This window comes from Saccostrea echinata, unplaced genomic scaffold, assembly GCF_033153115.1.
Source record: "Saccostrea echinata isolate AGI-Se365-2 ecotype Australia unplaced genomic scaffold, CSIRO_AGI_Sech_v1 ptg000065l, whole genome shotgun sequence".
Taxonomy (NCBI): Eukaryota; Metazoa; Mollusca; class Bivalvia; order Ostreida; family Ostreidae; genus Saccostrea; species Saccostrea echinata.
In genome coordinates this window covers 1,180,528-1,205,000 of record NW_026889814.1, presented here as the reverse complement: position 1 = coordinate 1,205,000, position 24,473 = coordinate 1,180,528, and the positions used below count along the sequence as shown (strand labels likewise).

At 31.8% G+C, this 24,473-nt stretch overlaps 1 protein-coding gene across 1 annotated transcript; it reads left to right on the top strand.

Moving 5' to 3' along the window:
• The first annotated feature begins 2,670 nt into the window (after positions 1-2,670).
• Positions 2,671-23,154, top strand: LOC133176052 (uncharacterized). The gene is made up of 15 exons (XM_061311223.1): positions 2,671-2,926; positions 8,284-8,387; positions 9,407-9,552; positions 10,147-10,258; positions 10,849-10,964; positions 11,263-11,360; positions 15,180-15,325; positions 17,613-17,780; positions 18,269-18,402; positions 18,745-18,887; positions 19,936-19,991; positions 21,614-21,740; positions 21,927-22,205; positions 22,537-22,725; positions 23,048-23,154. The coding sequence occupies exons 1-15, from the start codon at positions 2,671-2,673 to the stop codon at positions 23,152-23,154; spliced, it is 2,181 nt and encodes a 726-aa protein (XP_061167207.1).
• Positions 23,155-24,473: the final 1,319 nt, after the last annotated feature.

The following is a 24,473-nucleotide window of genomic DNA, read 5'->3' as shown; positions in this document are numbered from 1 at the left end:
TTTCTGGAGTATTTTGCATTAAATCTTAATGTCCTTGTGCCAAACATATACAATGTACTTTTTAAATTTTCAATGCATGGAATGAAAACGTACCTCAGGCAAATGTATTATCAGTGAATACAATCTTTAATATCAGAATCACAAGCCCCATATTTAAGTAGTTCTAATGTGGTATACTTGTCACGGCTACTGGTAGTTATTGTTATGATTGCCATAAAGCTTTTGGAAAAAAAAAACTTTTAAGAATGTTTAAGTCATAATGATAATTTTGCCATGATATCACTAATTTATCCCTCAATTTTGTTTGCCGTTTATGATTTAATTATACATTTTGTAAGTGAAAAAATCTACATCAATGTAGAAAAAATATGTTAAGAAAGGATAACTGCACCAAACACCGGGTTCGGATTCTTTTTCTCTATTTTTTTTCTATTGATTTCAGCAATCGCATCATATCGGGTCTTTCCGTCAGAGGTCGGAAAAACAATCTCGAATGTATTACCGGGTATTAAAAATCTATACAAAATAGAGTTGCTTCCTGTTTATTTAAGCATTGGAAAGACAAGGTTAATAGTCACTCCTGTAGTTTATTTTAGGTAATATCTTTACATTCAATGAATTTGAGCTCTAAACTCTACCACAGATAAGAGGTCCCCCCACATTTATAGAAATAATTATAAAAAGGGGGGTTGTCATGGACGCCTACGTAACACATTCGAGGTTGTTTTTCCACTTGTCGGAAAAGCCCGAGAAGTTTCGATTGTTGATTTCAGTTGTTACATAATTTCACTTCTGTTTATTTGTTAACAATCTGGTCAAGATGATTGACAAAATGATTTTAGTCTGCCATACAATAAATAATAGGGTATTGATCTTTCATGCTTTGCAAGTATAGATAATTTAAATTTGCCTGCCTGTCCTTGATTGAAAATTAAGCTGACAAATATACAAGAATTGTAGAAATGGGTCTAATATTAAACAAGCCGAGTCACTTATAAAGAAAATGTATGATTATTCTCTCTTTTCCTCTCTCTTTTCTGTACGGTACGAGTTTCAGCCCTTGACACAAAGGTTTCAGGAACGAAATGAACAATATGGAGCATACACTTATGTGCAGATAAGATCCAAAGTAGATCAAAATGAAAAGGTAAACGGGTAACTCTTTGTATCAACAATGTAAACGACAGTACTTGCCCAGTTAGGTCTTAAGGTCAAGATCTAGTAAATGAGTTTGACTGTCGTTTTGGTGCTAGATCCATTATGACGTCATAATAGATTGAAACTTAATTTTTTCCGTACTTTATGGCCGTAATAGAATTATAAAGAAAATGAAGCATTTTCATGGAATTCAATTTGAAATCATGTTAAAAGTAGCCCCGATACCATATCATTTTAAAGCAGATGTCAAAAAGATACGAAAAAACGTTTTCTGGGAGACTGTAGGCAATCTGGATACATTTCCTTTCTCAGAGTTGGAAAAACTCTTAAGTTTATACCTGACTTCCTTCATTTTTCATTGAAAATGTCAGTTTTAAAATGTTTTTTTTTTTCGTTGAGTTTACCTAAAAATTATGTCCCGAAACACCTTTTTTACCAAGCTATATTAGTAAAGCATCAATAAAAGAACTTGTTTCTCAAATTTGAAAAATCAGTAGGCACCCTTCATTTACTAGATCTTGACCTTAAAATATTTGTCAGTTCGATCCAAAATTCACAGTAGATATCCACTAACACGATATCGATTTTCCTCTGTCTTAGAAAAAACCTTAAATAGGGGGTAATTTAAAAGCCCACTCATTTTGGATTGGAGCATCCACAACTACTTTTCTGTTGGTTTGAACCCACTATTCATTATGAAAGCATGGTGTTGAAAATCATAGGGTTGTAAAATACGATTGCTAATGACACCCTTTGTATATATATACATAATAATAAAATAAAATGGTGTATTATATTTATTGTTGGCTCAGGATGCAACAATATTAAATTAGGCATTCATTCTGCAATTTACATTTAATGGTTCCAACGTATTCTAAATATGCCATATGAGGGGTATTTTTGCGATAAATCCAATTTGTGCTTTCTTTGCAAGAGCTTTTCATTCACAAAAACTGATTTTTCATAAAATTCTCACTAGTTCTTTACCATATAGATTTATTAACTACAGGGAAAATAACAGAAATAGGAATACACAGTTTAAAACTAACAGTATTTTGAAGTATTTTCGAAAAAGTTTTGATACGCAGGACAATCCTTTATACAGTAATCAGAAAGCTGTGAATTGATAATATATTTACTCAAAATTTTTCATTTTGTTTTATCTAGCAATAATGAATGAAAATGTATCTCATTTAACAAATAACGTAAAAAGGTTCTTTCTCTAATGCACTATCTTTTTTTTAATGCCTAGCGCAATCGTGTAGGTAAAAATTAACTTAATCAAAATTATTGAACTTAAGTAAGCGGAAAGATTTATTATCATTACGTTATTATATAATGCATTTTCTTCGTTTTTAGTGAAGGCATGAATATTTTACCTAATTGCATCTGGAAGGTCAAAGACCAAAGGTAAGAACTTTGCAAAAATTGACGAGTGTAAAAAGGACTACAAAATCGGATCGAGAGAGATATTTTCACATTGCACAAACCAAGAAAGATCACTTATCCAATATGATTCGACAGATTCTAGTCTTGGTCTTCTTTGCATTTGAATGTCAGAGTCGAGTCGTTAGACCACACCGGAACTGTGTGAATAACGTCTGCTACTTTGAAATAAACGTTGATTACAAGTTCACCATGATGTGGTACAACTACACGAATATCAAAGAACCACAGTATAATCCAGTAGTAATTAGAGACGGATTGCTTCAGAGACGAGTCACAAACGCTGCTTGTCGTGACGCCTACATTCCGCTAACCAGAGAAGGTATACATGTATTTTTCTTCATTTCTCTAAAATGTCAGTATAACATGGTCGAAAGGTATATTTCATTTATTTTCAAGTTGATTTTTTAAATTTGTGTTTTTTGTCATTTTGATAATACATGTTTTGCTGAAAAACCTTTACTTGTTTTACTCTAAAAGGTTTCTTAATAAAGTACTTAGACAAATTAAAACATAGATAGATTCGATATTTCCACAAAGTAAGCATTATTGTTGGTGAGAAATTGCCCTGAAGTATTCCTGTGAAAATAATTTGACGTGAAATTTCAGTGACAGTTAGGAAATGCATGTCTTCTAATTATAGTTTGCTAAATGATTTGTCTTGCTTTCAAAAAATCTTTCGTACTTCATAAAGAACTGTTTGTACAAAAGTATAATTCTCGTAATGAAAAAATATTCAACCTAAGCCTTATAACTTTGCTTTGTTTTATTTGTTTGTATATATTTTTCGTATATATTATATATACAGTACATTTTCATATATATGAACTATTAGTGCTATTCACTTGGCCACAGTAAATGTTCAAAAATCTAATCCCAGAAAAGCATCGAATGAATGAACTCGTACAATATATATAGAACACAAATTAGATAATTTATCGAACTTTTATTCATCAATTTTTATATCAATTATATCAATATGTGATTTTTCATGTCAATTCACCAATTTTTGTTCATCTGCATTCTACAAGGTAAAAGTAAAAGTCTATATCAATGTATGGAAGAGGGATTTTATATTAAAAAAGTAGTTTTTGACGGATATAAAGGACCTACCCCTCTCTTCATAAAAGACTGACCCTTTACACACAAAAAAAATCTTACGACTAAGATGAAAATTTTACACCTTTTTAATTTTTGTTTGATAAACTTAAGATATTCATTTTTCCCTAAAATATTATTTGTTATTGCAATCTAATGAAATAGAAATGTAAGATTTTTGTGACCTGATGCAGCTTAGATTTTTTTTAGAGAGTAGGGAATTTTTTCGTTTGAAAAAGGTAACTGAATTCTTCTTCCAAATAGAATTTAACTGTTTCACCAATGCTTACTCAGATGTTAGCTTTTCCAAGTTTTTCGTTTAACAGATTCAAATTTTATCTGATGATCGCCCTTCATTTGAAAAACCATACTTTTTACCACACTTTCAATATCACTTTCAATATCATGTATATCTTTTTCTCAATAGGGTTTAATCATTTTCAGTAAAAACAATATAGTCTTTCTTATTCTACTATTATATCACCTTGTATACAAACAAAGTTATATTCAGTTGACACTATCGTTAGTTCTTTTTCAATTTCCTCAAAATTTGTTCTTGATGAGAAATGTGAATTACATGGGTCTACAAAAACTTTTACCATTACAACATGTTGATCTATTCATAATGAAATTCCATTAGTTTTTGACCATAAGATTTGGTCAGATCATTTTATATGACAAATACGTAAGAAGCATGTTTATGTTGAGCATACATAAATAATCCACCTGATTTGCAAATTTATAATAATGATCTGTGTTTTCTAAAAGCTGAATGATCTTCGGAATTAATGGAATATGCATTGTCTCTTTTTTAAAAGACATATAATACCATTTTTAAAAAATGAAATCTGCGAATTCGTCATCCTGTAATTTTGAAGTTAGCCTTAAGATAATTTGATTATTTCAAGTTTCGTTTCCTTTACGAGTGAGATATTTCTTTAACTCTCGAATGGATTATAGACTGCTTCTCCTGGTGATTCTTAAGGTTGTTTCCTTCGGTTATCATTTCCACTGACTTTCCTCCTTTTAGCACTTCCACTGAGTGTAGTGGCAAAGATACAACATTAACGTTTGCTAGAGTTCTGTATCCTTCTGTGTTGTTCTTAAGAAATGTTTTCCTCGCTTTCACTCACTAATGTTGTTGCCATCTGAATTCTCTATGGGTGTCTTAAAATCCTCCTCCTGTGTCTTATTTTAACCGTGTTTACTATATATTTAGCAAAAATTCAGAGTCCATCATCCAAAACGCATGCGCCCACCCAGGAATAAACACAGTAGTTTCGATACCTTGCCTGTGTGAGCCCTTAAAATATATTCGTTTTTTTTTGAGAAATAGAAAATAGGATTCACTTAATTGAATTCATAATCATTTTTTTTTCTGATATATTTAACCCGATAATAATCCTTCAGAAATATATACAATCTAAATTTTATGAAATAGATGATGGTATATATAAGAAGTTTGCAAAATAAGTATAAAGTATACTAGTATATCATAGTGAAGTAATCATAATGACTGACTGAAGGTAATTTTGTTCTCTGGTTGAATTAATCTAAAATTAATTATATTTCCTTTGAAAATAATCACCTCATTGTTTCCTTTTGGGACAACGTGATAAAACTCAAATCAAACATCATCACCAGCATTGTCGTTGATATACTCTGAGGTTGTCTGTGATGTGTTTGCACGGGAAATAATTTATTTTAGTGTGGCTGTTGCGTCTTTTCATTACATAACTTGTCATTTGTCATGTCTACATGTAAATTAATTCTGCCTAAACCGGAACTAAGAATTAGGTAGGTTATTATTGCATACCAGCCTTTCAAATTAAGATATCAGTTGTCAAATTCTATCATTTTAACATTAACATATATTGGGCATGCATGAAACATGACAAAGCAATAATAAATACTTTTTTGTTATACTTTTTAAAGATTGTTTTTACGAAAAATATCCCTAAAGAAAGTGTTACATTTCCAATACTGTTTTACTGAGTATTAAAAAGAAAATCGATGTTATAGCGCTTTGTGAGATATAATGGACCTGTCGATAAGATATTGGATTGCGTACGTCACACTAAGGGCGGGGTCAGCTATATTTTATTTGCATTCGCATGGGTGTGACGGAACTTTACGTAATTGACCGAGTTTAAACCGCATTGGGGGTAAACGAAATTTGCATCATGGAAGCCAGCACAAGATATGTCAAAAATGTAAAAGGTAGAACAAAACATTTATTGTCTCTATTTTCGAGCAAAATACGTTTTTCCCACCCCTCGAACCAAGCTGTTTGCCTTTGGCTAACGACCTCAGGCAGACAGTTTAGTTCTTGGTTCCGACAAAACGCACGTTGCCCTCGAACCCGGTCAAAAAATGTGTAACACTAAGATCCCCCCACCTTACGAGCTTTGTCTTCATTAGATAAAACCAAAGAATTGAGATTAGACAATGCAATAATTCTTGTGAATATTTATAGGAGCATTTTGATATCAGGTCAAATGTATTTAGTTCTTTGTGATGACCAATGATTATTATATAGTCTTACGTTTATTTAATGGTACAAAACTGTACAAAAAAAAAAAAAAAAAAAAAAAAAAAAAAAAAAAAAAAAAAAAACAACAACAACAACAACAACCCAAAAAAACAACAAACAAACAAACAAACAAACAAACAAATATTTAAGATGAAAACGAGGAATATCTTTTCCACAGTGTTTTCCAATAATCAAACATTAATTGCTGAATGAAAATCTATCTGCTTCTATTGCATTATTTCTTAACTTTTTCCATTGAAGAAAACAAAATTACAGGGCTATAGGTTGCTTATAATTTATAAGAAATTAATAAATTGAATATCTATCCGTATACTCGCTATCACAACACCCTTTCATATTTTGATAAATTTCAACACAAAACTAAACTACAACACAAAACTTTCCTTTCATTTTTAAGAAGAAATGAGTAAAAACATTGTTCCCTTTTCACAGGTAATTAGATGTCATTTAAAAAGGAATGGATAACTTTTTTCAGCTTGGAAACAGTTTGTCTGTCTTTAAAAAAAAATCATGTACCTTATAAAAATGATACCTTATAAGCACTTAAGAATATCGAGAATTTAGAGGAAAGATTGGGCATTCCTTTTAGGAGAAAAAAACCCACTCCTATTAATTATTTGTAACACTTTTGAATTACTCTACAAAAGAAATATACAACAACTTCCGTGTCAAAGATCTTAAGGTGATGCACGTGTCAAATTTTGTAAATTGTAGTGTATGACATAATCTTTCCGTCTTTGATTCAATGAATGATTTTAATGTTTTACATAATTTCCAACTCTGCTTTTCCAGGAAATTAAAACTTTATTTATCAATTTTTTGGGCTAAATTACGCTAATCAGTTTCTGATTTAAGTCTTCTTCCTTTTGAAGTTTGGTCGTTTGAAAGTAATGAAGGCCATATTGTTTCTGATTAACAGTCACTTGAAATCAGATTTCTAGGAAAACCCAGAAACATAAGATTTGAATATCATTTTTGAATGTATTTCAGATAATATTAAACAAGCAAAATATAATACATATCTTAACCCCCCCCCCCAAAAAAAAAAAAAAAATATCGTAAACTAAGGAAATCAAAATATTATACTTTGATTTCCAAATTGTTGTTTTTTTTAAAAAAAATATTCTCCAATTCCTACATACAGTTCCTTAATTAAACAGAAATATTACTTGTATATCATATATTATTTCTTAAATATACATCATTAGTGTGTAATATGAGAGAGAGAGAGAGAGAGAGAGAGAGAGAGAGAGAGAGAGAGAGAGAGAGAGAGATTCTTTTAATAAAAACAAGTGTGAAGTATTTACTTTACTTAATTATAGCAAATTTTTGTTAGGGCAACTCTCAGACTTAAGGATATCAGCTCATCAGCTAGGAACGATTTAGATTTATTATTTACTTTAAAAAGTCTCAAAGTGAAGATTGAAATTGAAATCTTTTTGTGCAATAGTTTTCATTTTATGCGTCCCAATATGATTCAAGGCTGTTTGAAGTTTTAGAAATGGACTTGTAAAAAGTTGACATTTACCCCCATATAAATACAAAAAAAAGACACATTTCTAGAGAAATCGAATTTTCTTTAGTCTAGCCTTAGATATAAATACTTATTAGAATGATATGAAATAAGAAGTGACCTGGGATGTCTTGCAGTGACAGCACAAGCTTTTTACACTTTGTATTATATAATTATTTATATAATATATAACTTCCTGGATACCCATAGTTTCTTTCCTAAAATATATTTGCTGATCAAATTTCAATAAGAATTATATGCACAGCTTTTTCTCCTGTATTCGGGTTTCCTGAAAATTATATGAGATTTGGTTAGTTTTCCTTATATACTATGATTAACTTTCATGAACGTTGAAGAAATATCATGGGTAAATACACTTTGTGAATTCAGAGACATTTTTGGGAGCAGTTACAATTACTTCAGTGCTGATTTTCAGAACCCGAGGATTGGACTACCTGAGGAAAGATGGAAACATATATGATAAATAACCAATTGAATATTTTCTTTTCCGTAGACTTCAAAGAAAACGTAAGTCCTGGGGATGGAAATTACAGATTGGCACTAGCTTTCAACGGACAAATTCCTGGACCGGATATCGTTGTATACGAGGATCAAATTGTAAGTGTTAAAAATATATGTTTATTTACAGAGGAAATCCAATCAAGTCCCACACAATAGTTTTAAACTCTGAAGATATTCGCTTCATTATCAAATAATTTCACTTTAAATTATGAAAAAAAAAAAACATTATATAGTACAAACTGGACTCCATTGGTATTTGTCCTTGCATGCATATGCAAGCTAAAGTTAGGTCGCACCAACTGTAATGCCAATATACCATTTCGAGTACGAAATACTCCGAACTACGAAATTCATCCGATCAATTCAAAGGGCTTGTGGAGGATATGGCTCGTCGACTGGAGGTGATGACTTCTCCCAGACACTTGGTCACACCTCTGGGTTTCCAAGACATTGTGTTTTTGTCCGTTTATGCTTTAAAGTCTTAACTAGACTTATGAGATTTGTGAGATTATCACTGTTCGCTATCTTCACCTTTTACACTTGTAAGGAATAAGTTGCTAATATTTCATTTAGTCCTTTTGTTTTTGCAAAGACATTGTTAGATTACATACAATACTCCTAACAAGATCCATATACTACGGAAGCCAGTAGGTGCCAGGTAGAAAATATTTTATCTGGCAGCCGCCAAATAATTATATCTGGCGGCCGCCAGATAACTTATCTGGTGGCAGCCAGATAAAATATTTTTTCTACCTGGCACCAACCGGCTTCCGTAATATAACCATGTATAATATATATATATATATATATATATATATATATATATATATATATATATATATATATATATATATATATATATATATATATATATATATATATATATATATATATATATATATATATATAAAGAAATTGATCTGATATTAATCACAAAAAGCTTTGACTATCGTTGTCACTTTACAAGAAGTTAATAATGTTTGAATACTACACTACTGTTACTGTAATACACGTTTTACATTGTAACCTTTGCAGTGCATGCATTAAAACTGACTCGACAGTATTTATCTACAGCTACTAGTAATTATCATTTCAACTCAATGTGAATATTACAGGTTTCTGTTCTTGTGCACAACCTTTTGGAAGTTGAGGGAGTGACTATTCACTGGCATGGTATTATACAAAGAGGAACACCTTTTATGGATGGGGTTGACATGATAACCCAATGTCCCATTTTACCAAAACAAACTTTCGAATACAGGTGACACTATTCTCTTTTTCTACAATTGTTCATAATATACCATGATCATAGTTGTTTTGAACACAAATTTACATAGATTTTGCAAGAAAGTAACAAAAAAAAATCAATAGAATCTTCACTCCCACAGAGCCCCTCACCCTGGGGACACAAATTCCACAATTTTGGAAGAGGCACACTTGATCATCATAACCATGCACCTAGTTTATCTGCTTTATATAACCCGGAAGAGCAGAAGATTTTATAAGAATTTATGCATTTCACTATACGATCAATATTGCCCCGCCCTAACACGAGAACCCCTGACCAAGGGGCCAAGATATTCATGATTTTGGAAGAGGGGCCGTTGCTCATCATAACTATATACTTGGTTTATCTGCTAAATACATAGGAGGAGAGAATAAGGTTTTCAAAGAAATAATGTACTTTCACTTTATAATCAATATATCTTGGTCCCTGGGTCATCAACTTCACCTAGGGGCAAAAATATAATGATTGTTAAAAATAAAATATGAATAATTGTTTGAAAAATACTAATTAGAATTAAGAACATACTTTAAGAAGAAATGTGATATTTATTAAATATCATAATTACAGATTTCTCGCCTCACCTGTTGGAACACACTGGTATCATTCACACACAGGCAGTATGAGATCTGATGGACTAGCAGGTGCTCTCATTGTGTTGCCCAGAATTAGGCCTCCTGTAGTAAGACTTACAACTTCCTAGATATATAAGAAAATTGAAAAGAGTAAAAATTATGATTGATAATTTATGAAATTCATTCTTACTTATTTTCAAATTTCATAAGTTCAAGGATACACATTCATTTAGGATGACTATTGATTTACACACACACCCTCTCTCCCTCACAGACAAGCATATATATATATATATATATATATATATATATATATATATATATATATATATATATATATATATATATATATATATATATATATATATATATATATATATATATATATATATATATATATATATATATATATATATATATATATATATATATATATATATACATATATATATATATATATATATATATATATATATATATATATATATATATATATATATATATATATATATATATATATATATATATATATATATATATATATATATATATATATATATATATATATATATATATACATATATAAGGGGGGGGGGGAGGTGTGTGTGTGTGTGTGTGTTTGAAACATATTATCAGCATATTATTTTGAGTACATTTGAAAGGTTTACCAGTGGAAACATACACGTGTAATTTACAGAAAATCCCACATGAGCCAGTTCCTGATGTTGATGCAGAATTCTCTGTTGTTCTTATGGATTGGATGAGAACGACTGCCAAAGAAAAGATACAGGCTGTCAGAGGAGGGTTCGCAGTGTAAGACATCTACCTCACAATTATGATACAGTAGTAGGGGGTCCGTGTTTTAGGATTAACATTATTTGCATTATTTGTAATTTGTTTGAGATCGATCATTGTTCTTTATGTCTAAATTTTTCATGTCATTAATTTCTTTTTGTTTTTGTGGTTTAATCAATCCTGACCATTGAATTTGATGCTCAGTGATCGTTGAAATTTTGATAATAATAGAAATAGTCGAAGTATGATGTCCGATATCAAATATTTTCTGTAGAAAATGGCTCCAAAATATATTTCCTAAACCTTTTTAAATCAGCTTAGATAAATATGACGGTACCTGTCTTCCATTAGTTCAACATCCTGATGGTTCCACTAAATTGTTCCAACTCCGTACTGGCCTCGTCAATGGACGTGGTATGTATAATATAGAATATTTAAGACAAAACGAAGGTATATAATATTGGCTCAGTGTTTTCATCACAGATAGACTGATGAATCGAAAGGTTGTGTTCGCAAGCTATAAGTTTAAGTTACATTTAAATCGGAATGACAATGTAAAAATCAATTATATTTGTTCATTTCCTTTCAAAATTAACTTTATGTGATCGTACTGGTATCGGTCTATATATGAGGCATTTTATATACAACTAATGTTAATGCTTACATCATAGAGACTAAAAATCACAGGTTTCGTCTACTGTCGTTGCAATGTTAACACAACCCAGGGCTCTAGATTGGCTGTTTTACATGAGCGCGGCGGCCCCGCAACAGCTTAATTCTCTAGCGCCATATTTAAAAAAAAAACTAAAAAAGAGCCATAGTAGTGCCAGTAAAATATTAGCCCCACAGTAAGGTCCTTGTCAGTCCGGAATACATTTCAATGTAAAACTAATGAAAAAAGTACGGTTTAAATGTTTTCTATCACTAAAGTGTAACTTTACTCTAATTAAAATGATTAAGGATTTTGTATGGTTAGTTTATTCAATTATCTTCTAGAGCCTCGCTGGTCTAGACCCAATAGTTAATAACAAGAGAGCTTTTTAGGTCACCTGAGTCACTCAGGTGACCTATTGCTATCTGTTTTCGTCCGTCGGCGTCCGTCGTGCGTCGTCCGTCGTCCGTCGGTCGTAAACTTTTGAACATTTCCAGCTTCTCCTCTTGAACCACTGAACCAATTTCAACCAAATTTGGCATATAGCATCTATGGGTGAAGGGGAACAAAAATTATGAATTTCATGGTCGCTGCCCCCCTGGGGCCTGAGGGCTGGGGCTAAAACCACCAAAATTAATGCAGTCTTTAAAAATCTTCTTCTTTACTCCTGGACATCAAGCAGTCAAACTGTTGGCATGATTGTAATAAGCATTGAGCCCTCTACCAAAATTGTAAAATCCATGGCCCCATGGTCAGGGGTTCTGGTGCTAGGGTGGGGCTATATAGATCATATGGTGAAAGTGCATTATTCCTTTGAAAATCTTCTCTGCTCCTGGGTATTAAATAAAGTAACTAAATACATAGTTATGATGAGCAAGAGTGCCTCTTCCAAAATTGTGAATTTCATGACCCCAGGGTCAGGGGTTCTGGTGTTAGGGCGGGACTCTATTGATTATATAGTGAAAATGGATTAATTCATTGAAAATCTTCTTCTTTGCTCCTGGGTATCAAATAAAGTAGCTAAGTACATAGTTATGATGAGCAAGAGTGCCTCTTCCAGAATTGTGAATTTCCTGGCCCTAGGGTCAGGGGTTCTGGTGTTAGGACGGGGCTCTATTAATTATATAGTGAAAATGCATTAATTCTTTGAAAATCTTCTTCTCTGCTCATGGGTATTAAATAAAGTAACTAAGAACATAGTTATGATGAGCAAGAGTGCCTCTTCCAAAATTGTGAATTTCATGGCCCCAGGGTCAGGGGTTCTGGTGTTAGGGTGGGGCTCTATTGATTATATAGTGAAAATGCATTAATTCATTGAAAATCTTCTTCTCTGCTCCTGGATATTAAATAAAGTAACTAAGTACATAGTTATGATGAGCAAGAGTGCCTCTTCCAAAATTGTGAATTTCATGGCCCCAGGATCAGGGGTTCTGGTTTTAGGGCGGGGCTCTATTGACTATATAGTGAAAAATGCATTAATTCATTGAAAATCGTCTTCTCTGCTCCTGGATATTAAATAAACTAACTAAGATCATAGAGAAGCTGAGCATAGCTGCCTTTTCAGAAATTGTGAATTTTATGGCCCCCGGGTCAGGGGTGTTGGTGTCAGGATGGGGCTCAATAGATATATATATAGTGAAAATGCATTATTTCTTTGAAAATCTTCTCTCTCCTGGATATTAAATAAACTAAGTACATAGTTATGATGAGCATGGCTGCCTCCTCAGAAATTGCGAATTTCGTGGCCCCTGGGTGAAGGGTTCTGGTGTTAGGGCGGGGCTCTATTGATTATATAGGGAAAATACATAAATTCTTTCAAAATCTTCTCTGCTCCTGGGTATTATTCAAACAAAGAAAGTGCATGGTTATGATAAGGAAGAATGCCTCTTCCAAAATTGTGAAATTTATGGCCCCTGGGTCAGGGGTTCTGGTAAAGGGGGGGGGGGGGGCTCTATTGATTTTATGGTGAAAATGCATAATTTCTTTCAAAATATTTTTTCTACTACTGGTAATAAAGGAAAGAAACAAGTGTATAGTTATGATAAGTAAAATGCTTCTTCCAGAATTGAGAGTTCATGGCCTCTGGGTAAGATGTTCTGGTGTAAGGGGGGAGGGGGCTTTATTTATTTAATTATATAGTGAACATGCATTTCTTTGAAAATCTTCTATGCTTCTGGGCATATTCGAGGCAAACAGAGTAAAAGTTTTAATATGCAAGGGTATTTTTACCAGAATTTTGAACACCTGGATTATTTAGTCAAGTGTTCTGGTCCTGGCCAGGGCTCTATGAACTTGTATTCTGCTGAGCAAAGTTATTCCCCTTTGCCATTCACCTTTGATAATTAATCACTGAAAATAATGTATTTGAAAGGTTAATAGGATAAGAGAATTATGCAAGAATATTTATTGTATAATACAAAAAGTACTTTCATAGTTTTAATGATCAGGTAGACTTGGAAATAATAGATGAATGAAAGTGAGGCAAAAATAACTTATCTTTTTTAATGTTCTTCAAAGGCCAGGAGAGACCAATGTGAGAAGTAGTAATTTGGGATTAAAAATAGACATTTTGTTAAGTAGTCTGCATGGTAATAGTGATAAATGGGGGACAGATAGATTCTATGCCAATTATTTTGTTGATGCTTATCATACTATTTTTCTTGCTTTTGGGCAACAATTAAAGATTCATTTATCAGTTTATGGATCCTCTAAATTGTTGTATTGTACTCAGGTGACCGTAAAGGCCCTTGGGCCTCTTGTTGTTTTTACACTTTCAGTTTGCACATCTAACCAGTGATTCAGATAAGTTATGTATGTTTTTCAGTTTATTTACTAGTGTACTCATCGGTCGCGAAAAGACAGCGAATATTAACACATTGAGTAAGTCTGCGCAACATTTAAATTGAGCCCTACAGCCTCAAGATCACGGCTTAATAACAATTTCCATGAATTGGGTGATTTTGTTTGTTTCATAAGTGATCTTTCCATCTGCAAAGAAATGTGGGATCTACATTACCTAATAGATTTTGATTTCTTGGCTTATCGTTATAAAAGAAGCGCAACAGACAGCCCTTGTAAAAGACAATTTATTTCACGCAGTGTGCGTACACATTGTATTCACTAGTTCACATGATAATCTAGCGGAATGCTCTTTGAACAGGGAAACAACAGGTAGAATAGAAAAAAAAACATATATGTCGTTTAAGATATTCTGCAGGTTTAAAAGATCAAACCCTAAAAAAATACCCTTTAATAGTTTGCAAAAAATTAGTGTGCAAAGGGTTCAAAAGGAAAATATTATATAAAATTTATCAATTTTTAAAAGACGAGTCTAATAAATCGGAGAAATGTGCCCAATAGTGACAATGTGCACACGGGGTGTGACCGTCGGAAGGGGGGTGCTTAGTCATCCATAGCATCTGAACCCATCTATGAAGTTATATAGAGGTCCGTGTGTGCTCTGCTCACGATTTGTATTGTTTTAATGGACTTCTGGGCTTGATTACTGTTTTTTATCTCCATATTTTTTTTTACATGATTAGGTATTAATACATGTTTCTATTTGGTTTTCACTTTTATAGGTAGGCAATGCAACTTTAATAATCCAAACGTGCCAGAGAATCCTTACCTCCCACTGGAGACGTTTACTGTCACACAAAACAGATATTACAGATTTAGAGTGATTAATGCTGGCTTTGAAGCGGCATTTGAAATTTCAATAGACGATGTAAGTGTTTGTGCAAATCATAATTAGTATCCGTTCAATTTTTACATTTAATATCACCTTACTCAAAAAGGTTACCACAATATGTGTACTTAGTTTCACATATTCAAAGAACAAGGTGTGCTTAGGGATTTATTTGGCCTTGAAAGTTAAAGTGAAAGCTTAGCAATTTTCAAATGATATTTTAAAAACCGAGGCGCCGGCAAGATAAAGATCACTGACTGCTCAATGGCCCCGAATGCCGAGGAAAGGTCTAGAGTGAAACCTTTTTACCGGTATATGTATATGGTGTTGTCTCCACATGAGTGAGCAATTTTTGAATGCATGGAACAGCATTAAACAACAAAATCAATCAATTATTCTATATAAATAATCTATATAGCATATTTGCATATAATTAATTTAGGATTTGCTGTAAGCTTAAGTTTCTTTTTGTAACACAACCTTATGTGCAATTGAGGATTTAAAATTTATAAAATATATTTAACTGATGTCATAAAATATTGTTTCTTTTTGATATCCATGAAATGATTTGAAAAGTTAATACAGGAAATTAACTTTAACTCCAATGGGATAAACTAGCAGTTACATTCAAATTTCTTCAGGTACTCATATCTTTTTCTATGTTTTTCTCTCATTTATATCTGGAGGTTGACTCAGGTTTCCCAATCTTCAATATTTAAAAGAAGAATCCTTTCTCAATCGTGAAATAATGTGCTTTAAATAATGTGCTTTAAAACCTAACATTCAATATCCTGTATTTATTTAATATCTAAAGGTGTACACACATTTTCATTACTAATTAAAATGGTGCTATTGTGTACAAAATGTATGTTTACAATCGTTCCAGAAAAGTTTCCAAAATAATAAAAAAAATCTAAATTCTTATCTCACCTAAGCCGAAAGTTCAAGGAACTTTTCTGATCAAGACCTGTCTATTATTTTCGTTATCGCTGTAAACTGTTCACAATTTCAATCTCTTTAGAACTATAAGGCCACTTTCAACTTTGCACAGAGGATCCTTGGGTAAAGGAGATTCAAGTTTCTTCAAGTTTCTTCAAGTAAAGAATCATGCCACCTTTCAATTGGAGATGAAACCAAACATGAGAAAGCTTCGTTGCAATAGTATAGATTACATATTGTTTAAATCAAGGCCTGGGGGTAGGGTGTGCTCAAAATAAAAGACCAAACTTTTACATTGGAAAATATGACAATATAGGAAAAGTCTTTAAAAATCTTCTTTTCAAGAGCAGCAAAGTAAAGATTAGTCAATATCCTCAAGTAGCGTAGATTCAGGTTTGTTCAAATCATGACCTTGTTGGGTAGGACGGGGTCACAGTGGTAGGATAAAAGTGACTAAGCTGAGCATTATGGCATATGGGCCTCTTGTTTAAAATTAGATATTATGATTTGTATAATCGGAAGAAACTGTGATCATATTTATAGAATAAAGAACGCTTCCTGCTAGACGTGCAATAAGTTGAAATTTAATGCTTCCAGCTTTTCAAGAATCGCTATTTTGAATAAATAAAAATTTATCCATAGTTCCATGTATCTTTTATTGAATCTGCATGCCAAAAAAAAAAAAATTATTTAATCATAATGGAATACTCATAAATTTTAGAGTCATAATTATCTGATTTGTTTTGTTTTAAAATATTATTTTTGTTTTAAAGAATGTGCAGTGGTTGAATTAAGTAGAAAGTTGCGTTGACCTGTGCTAATATCACTGAAATGGTTTGTTTCACATTATATAAATATGGCACGAAGGTTTTCGAGGGTGAAAAATTTCAATGTTACCCTCAACTACATGCAAAATTCATTATATTATACTGATGTTTATATAAATTCACATAACATTGATCCGTGCGTGCATAAATTCTGCGCAGGCAATATTTTTTGTGAATATTTCCTGTCGTCAAGCTATGTTGACTGTTGCTACGCTGTAGGTCGTGACTTCATCATTCAGAAGGCAATGCTGTTTTAACAAAATCTTTCTCGACGAACCAAAGTCAATTCCTTGAAAGTATATATTAGTTTTTATTCTAAGATAACAAGGTAGTATTTTTAATTTTAATTTATTGGTTTTAAATTAACATCGTTGAAGTGAACGCTTGAAACGATTGGAAAAAAGTTATGCACATGTATAGAAATGCCTCTTGCACCGCAAAAGAAGACGTTAATATCTTTTAAATACCAAATGAAAGGAGGATACACAGCATTTTAAAAAGCAATTTTCAAACCCATCATAAAATCAAGGGTTTATTTCTAGTTTTTCTTAAATTTGCAGCATATGCTTGTCATCGTTGCTGTTGACGGAAATGACGTAAAGCCATTCAAAACGGATTCTATAACCTTATCAATAGCGGAGAGGTGTGATTTTATCATATACACTGGGCGACCCCTAAATAACTATAATATCAATTTCTTTACAACTCCGACAAGAACAGTTACAGGGGTATGTTAAATTTTCAACATATACAATATACAACAAGTTTATGAAATTTTTTTCTAAATTAACTCATTATAATTTCCTGCTTTATTTTATTTCTATGTTAAGTTGTCTTGTTCGATACTCCCAGAAAAAAGGAACAAAATAAGAACTATCTATTTGAATTCATCTTGTCTTCTAAGATAAAATTACCTACATCCGTATATATATATATATATATATATATATATATATATATATATATATATATATATATATATATATATATATATATATATATATATATATATATATATAAACTATCTATCTACCTATCTGTCTGTCTGTCTGTCTCTCTCTCTCTGTGTATTCCAATGTATGAGAAAGAAATCCACACAAGTATTCAAATGATAAAAAATAACAGAACGCCGATCAAAACATAACCAAAAAAAAAAAAAAAAATCTTAAGAAATATATTTTTTTTCTTTTGATCTTTTTTTTTTAACTCACCTTAGGAGCAGATTGTCAACCGGAAACGTACCTATGGTGTCTTGAATTATCGCGGAGTGGATGAATATATTACACCAGTCCCACGACAGAGGGAGTGCACATTGAAACCACCCTGTCTAGTCGTTAATCAAGTTTACGGGTAAGACTTAATTTTTTGACATTAATAAAATTGCTTATTACTGTGAAATCAAAAATTTTTGTTGGGGTTTCTTTTTCTTATTTTTTTATGTGGTATAAAGAGATCGAAGAATTCATATCCCCCTCCAAATGTGAAAAATACATACTGATTTATATATGTTTGTCCATTAACTACGAAATCAAATAACCTCGAACCAGTAATATTCTCTCAAACTTGACCTCACGAAAATAAGTGATTTACAGTATACATATTTACACAAACGTGATGCAAAGGATTTAAAAGGGTGTGTCAAAAGATACAGAGTTAATGAAATATTGAATACATGTATCTATATGCTTTTAGTTACTACCCAGCAGACGAAAATACAAGAAATGTGCCTTTAACAAAACTTAGATCAACTGAATGGGCCTTAAGGCAAAATCCAGTTCCTGTTGTCAGACCTGGTGGTATTAAGCAGTTGTTTTTTCTTAATTTCTATCTATTAGGTAAGAATTTGTTAATTTATTTTTGATTGTATGTTAATATTCAATTGAGAAGCAACTAAGAAGACCTTTGATTTTATTAACACTTAGTGCCTGTTGATACACTAACGAATAAATACCGTATGATGACTGTCCTTTAAAAAGTTGTATTTTATCCCATTAATCGAAGATTCGGGGGCATATAGTTTTTGCTTTGTCCGTCCGTTTGTCTCTGTTTTTTGTGAGCAAAAACTCTAATCTTGCCTATAACTTTTGATTGGTTGGAACTATTGCTTTAACCTTGGCCATAACTTTTGAAATATTAATGCTAGGCCTTTCATACGTTTCAGATCAGATGTTTTCCCTTGTAGCAAAACCTTCCTTTGAGTACAAACAGTTTTGACCCATAAACCTTAACATTTGAGTTTGATCTACTCTTGAAAAACTTTAACCTTGGCCATGATTTTTTTTAAATATTGGGGCTATAGGGCTTTCATATTTCAAAGGTGTATTATTTGAGACAAGACCTTTCTTTGGGTACCAACATTATTGATCTCTTGACCTTTATCTCGGAGTTTGACTTGCATTTGAAAAACTTAAGCCTTCGCTATGAGCTGCCATGTATCACACATCTTGTTTATCCATTTATTTATCTACATGTATTTAAGAAGTCCGAAGATTTATCATACTGAAAAATGTTTGTAAGATATCTAAACAAGGTTCTGAACAGACTTCAATGAGATTTAAAAAAATGTATTACCAAGCGCATTTGTTTTTGTTTTTTTTTTTTTCAATTTCTGAATGAAGACCAATTGTTGATACTTATATGTATGATACTTGAACACTCCCCGAGTATTATAGCCACCGTAATACAAATCTGTCTATCATTTCCAACATTTTTAAAATCAAAGAGAACAAACTGGAAATTATCTTTGCTCTAAATGTGCTGGCCATGCAATATAAAGTGTAAAACGTGCTTCTTGTACAGTATCCAAAATGTCTATTTCCTGTATGTTTAGAGTGTCGGTGGATGTAAACAATGTTCTACTTTTTTTTTGTTACTAATCTTCAGGTACAAAACCTGTTATAAATGGTGCCTTTTTCCGAAAACCTACCTCGGTTCTTCAGGTAAGATCAGAAATGTGACTTATTTATGAGAGATATCTACTTTATTCGAAAGACTTGCAAGGATTTTTTTTTTCTGATATTGTAATTTTTTTTCCATACAATTTATATTGAAATCATTTACTGATCTTCCTTGAATTAGTTCCAATGTATTGGAAGCGATTTATAATCCTACGAATGTGTTCATAATTTTTCTGTTACTTTCTTTCACTTTAAGAACCAAATATGTATCAATTACAGACTGTCCACAGCTTTAATTTATGAAAAAAAAAACAATGTTTGAAGAATTTTTTAAATTTATTGCAAAAAATAAAAAAAGTTATTGTAGAATCTAATTAAAAAGATACTGTTCTGTCAATGCATGAAGTAACTAATCAAGAGATTTTTTTCCATTATAACACCGTCAAATAAAACTACTTCAGGTACCTATCTTATTGGTCATATAACTGAGTATCAGTTTAAGCAATATGCAAAATGCTATTTCTTCATGTATATTTTTATATTTTCAGACAAAACATTTTTAAAGTGAAACAAAAGATGTAACCTACAGAATAAAAAGTCTCCTAAATCATGTACAATCAGTCTGATAAAATGCGCGATCTCCTTTCATATAAATTATTGTTCAAAAGCTAAAAGATCTATAAATTCCAATTATTTCACTAACGCGTTTGAAAAAAAAAATAAAACCACAATTTTGATGTCATTCATTCCTTAGTATAATATTTAGCGTTAGCTTGAACATGTAATAGCTATTTATTGAATAATGTTTTCACAAGTGTTCACTTTCTTGTGAAATGATGATCAGCTAATTTATTACTTGTATCTTGACAGATTGATTCAAAAGCGTATATAAAACATGAGAATTCCATGTGCAATTATTGACATTAAAAAGTGGGCTTTTGGTACATTAAAATTATTTTCAACATTTCTCGGAACACCCTGGCTTCATTTCATTTCGAATTCTATATGCTATTTACCATAATTCTTGAAACCGAGAGTGACATTTTATAATCGTCAGAGACCAAATGTCAATACCAGAATATTTCTATATTGTTTTATTATGAATACAATTTCATTTAAACGATTAAACCAAACCTATCTGTATTAATAAAAGTAGCCCGAAAGCTTTTAACTTTTTTTATTTAGATTGAGATGAAATTGTTCATAAAGTCCCGATTTTACTGGTAACTAGCTGGAGATTTAAAGCACTTTTATAAATGCCATCTGTCCGTCTATAAAATTCTATTCTTTGGTGTAATAAATAACTAGAAAGTATGCAAGATCTGATAAGAGAGAAAGATTATGATAATTTATAACCACTCCATGATTCATCAAGAGAAATACCTAATATTAAGTCCGATATAAATCTATAATATACATTTATGCAGAACACGTCTGGCCTATTCAGTTCACAGTTGTCAAAAGAATCGTTTCTTATTTTGCAGTAATCCCAAAATAAATCATTTAAATATATTTGTTTCAGAGAGGGAATTTTTCCTCTTGTAACTGCCTATGTTGACATATATTTCAGTTCAGCTGGTGTTATAAAATACGAGATTGTAAATTCTGATGTAAAATTAAATATCAAGATGGCCTTGTATTAAAATGATTTATTTTTATTGAAGACATTCCCTAGTCAGGATGCTATTGTCCCTTGTGGTCCTGAGACATGTTCTGCCGAAGGCTGCAGGTGCACACAAATACTGAAATTCGACCTGGGAAATATAATCGAAATTGTTTTATTCTCATTCAGTAAGGAAATTTATAGAACATACGTAATCTCTCTCTCTCTCTCTCTCTCTCTCTCTCTCTCTCTCTCTCTCTCTCTCTCTCATCCATATATCCATCTTTTCTAATCTTATCTAATCTAATCTTTAAAAAATCAATTTCTTTCCGGGTTTTATTTAAAACATTTATCTATATATTTTGAATTTTCAGGTGATATCAAAGTAGCCCACCCAGTCCATTTACATGGGCATCATTTTCATGTCCTAAAAATCGGATATCCACCTTATGACCCGGTAACCGGAAATGCAACTGCTAGAAACCCTGATATAAGATGTTTAGATCAGCCATGTGCACAAGCAACATGGGCGGATCCATCCTGGATTAATGGAAATATTCCTGGCTCAAACCTAGTTGATCCTCCCATAAAAGATACTGTCACTGTTCCTGCCAATGGATACGTCATCATTAGACTAACTGCCGATAATCCGGGTAATCCCACCTTAGTATACCTGGTATATTTCTTGGTCTTCACTGTAATAAATATTCTTAAAATAAATTATAGTGAAATTCTGTTGTACTCAGGAACGATACATTAAGGGCTTATGAAGACTTTTCAGGACAAGAGTTTGTATGCTTCTAAGGGGGTAAGGGGGCTGTTAATTGGAATGGGGAATGAATTTTCAGCTTACTTTTCATTTTTTTTTTAAAACACATAATCTTTAAAGAAAAAGGACAAAGAATATGTATCCCTTCCCCCCCGTCCAATAAGCCTACCAGAATCGCTGCTTCAGATTTATTTATATATAATCATATCATTTAGGTTTCTGGTTTATGCACTGCCATTTAACGCACCACCAGGCTGAAGGAATGAATTTGGTTATGCAGGAAGGTGACATTGCGGACATGCCTCCGGTCCCACCTAACTTTCCTACTTGCAATAACTTCCGAACAAATCCGGAACAATGGTTGAGGTCATTGAATAGAGAGGAAGCGAAACTTCTCTCAAAAGGTGATAATTGTGTATTCATTTTCTGATAAATATGCATGTAAAACATAGAATTCCACCGAACCTTTGATTGATACAAACGTTAAATCTGTGTCGAAGCCCCTTTCAGTATTTTTAATGACCCCCCCCCCCTTTCAAAAAAGGAAATTAATCTAGATACGTGAGTATATATATCATTGTTAATTAAAATGTCCTGAAGTGTATAAGATGTTGTCCCCATAGAATGCTATTATTTATATATCAAATAAAACATCTATAAGTGTTACTTAAACACATTGCTTTAAGAAATATAAAAAGAAGGGTTTTTGTTCAATATTTCAAACAGGAATTAAACCAAATTTTACATCAGGAACAGCACTACAAGGACGGGGAAATTCTTCAAAGCTTTGTAGAGTGTTTCCGTGGGTATGCCAAAAACCTTTGTATCGTTAATCAAGAAAGATCTTCAAAGAAGAAGCAAATAAATGCATACAGAGTAGATTTGTGTTATGTTGTTTTATTAACTGAAGTTGATTTGTTGTAAAAACTTTACATACGGCTCAAAGTAGAGATTATTTTTTACATGAAATAGATGCAGAAAGCACAAAATGATATAAAAATTCATTTCAGAATGACTTCAGATATGTTTTAAATCTTTTGATTGTTTTAAAAGACATTTTTTACGAATTTTTTTGTAATCATAGGTGAAGGGGGTTTAATCAGATGATTTTGTGTCCGGTTATGAAGTTTTTTTAATGATATTTTATCAAATCTATCTTCAAGACAATATATTTTTTCAAGTTTTATGTAACATATATAATCTCCACTACAATCACAACTGAATTAAATTTTCATTTTTTTTATAATAGTATAATCCGACATGCTGGGGGACATATTTTGTGTCGAAATAGTTAGGATTCCTTTATTAACGGGTTAAAGACAGAAAGCATTGATATGGGGATTTGAGATAAGGGTAAGAATTCACACTGGAACGGATTTCAAAGGTGACAGATTAAATAGTATTCGTTGAACAAGCTAAAAACTATCTGTGATTGTCCTCTTACAAATCACTCGACACCAAAGGTTCGTTCAATTTAGAATGTCGGATTCACAAATTACATTTACTAGTATTAAACTTATTTATCATGAATACCACAGAAATTTTTTTGTTGAAAAAATTGGTTCCATACAAAATATATCTGACTGTACAGAATAAGAGAGAAAGATATGACACTCCAGTTTCAGCGTAGTGTGTGCATTATGTTTCGATAAAAACGCGATGACTACGCTTTTACTGGGCAACTCTCGTAGTACGATCAGGGATTAAAAAAATATTTAATTAAGTAATGAGTAACAAATCTTCAGGTAGATCTGTTTCCTTGCCCCCATTTAGTACCATCACCATGTAAGCTAAACAAAAAAGCTAAGCACAACAATAGTGCGTGAGCAATAGAAATAAAAATATCTCACCTCCTACATATATCATTTAGGTCTCTCTTGAAGAAAAAGTCATTGTGAAAAGGTGAGATATTTTTGTCACATTTTAATTATTTGTTATTAAGAAGTCTACATGGCCATAAAAGTATTTTTTGTATTATGTTTGAAAAAAAATAATTCTCTTATTCAATTGAACTTTCATCTACATTATTTACACTGATTATTATCACAGGAGAATATCAATGGGGAAAAACTTCTCTCAGTAGAACACAAATTATCAGAACCCTTACCAGCACCAGAACACAGTAGTCCAGAATTTAAAAAAAAAAAAAAAA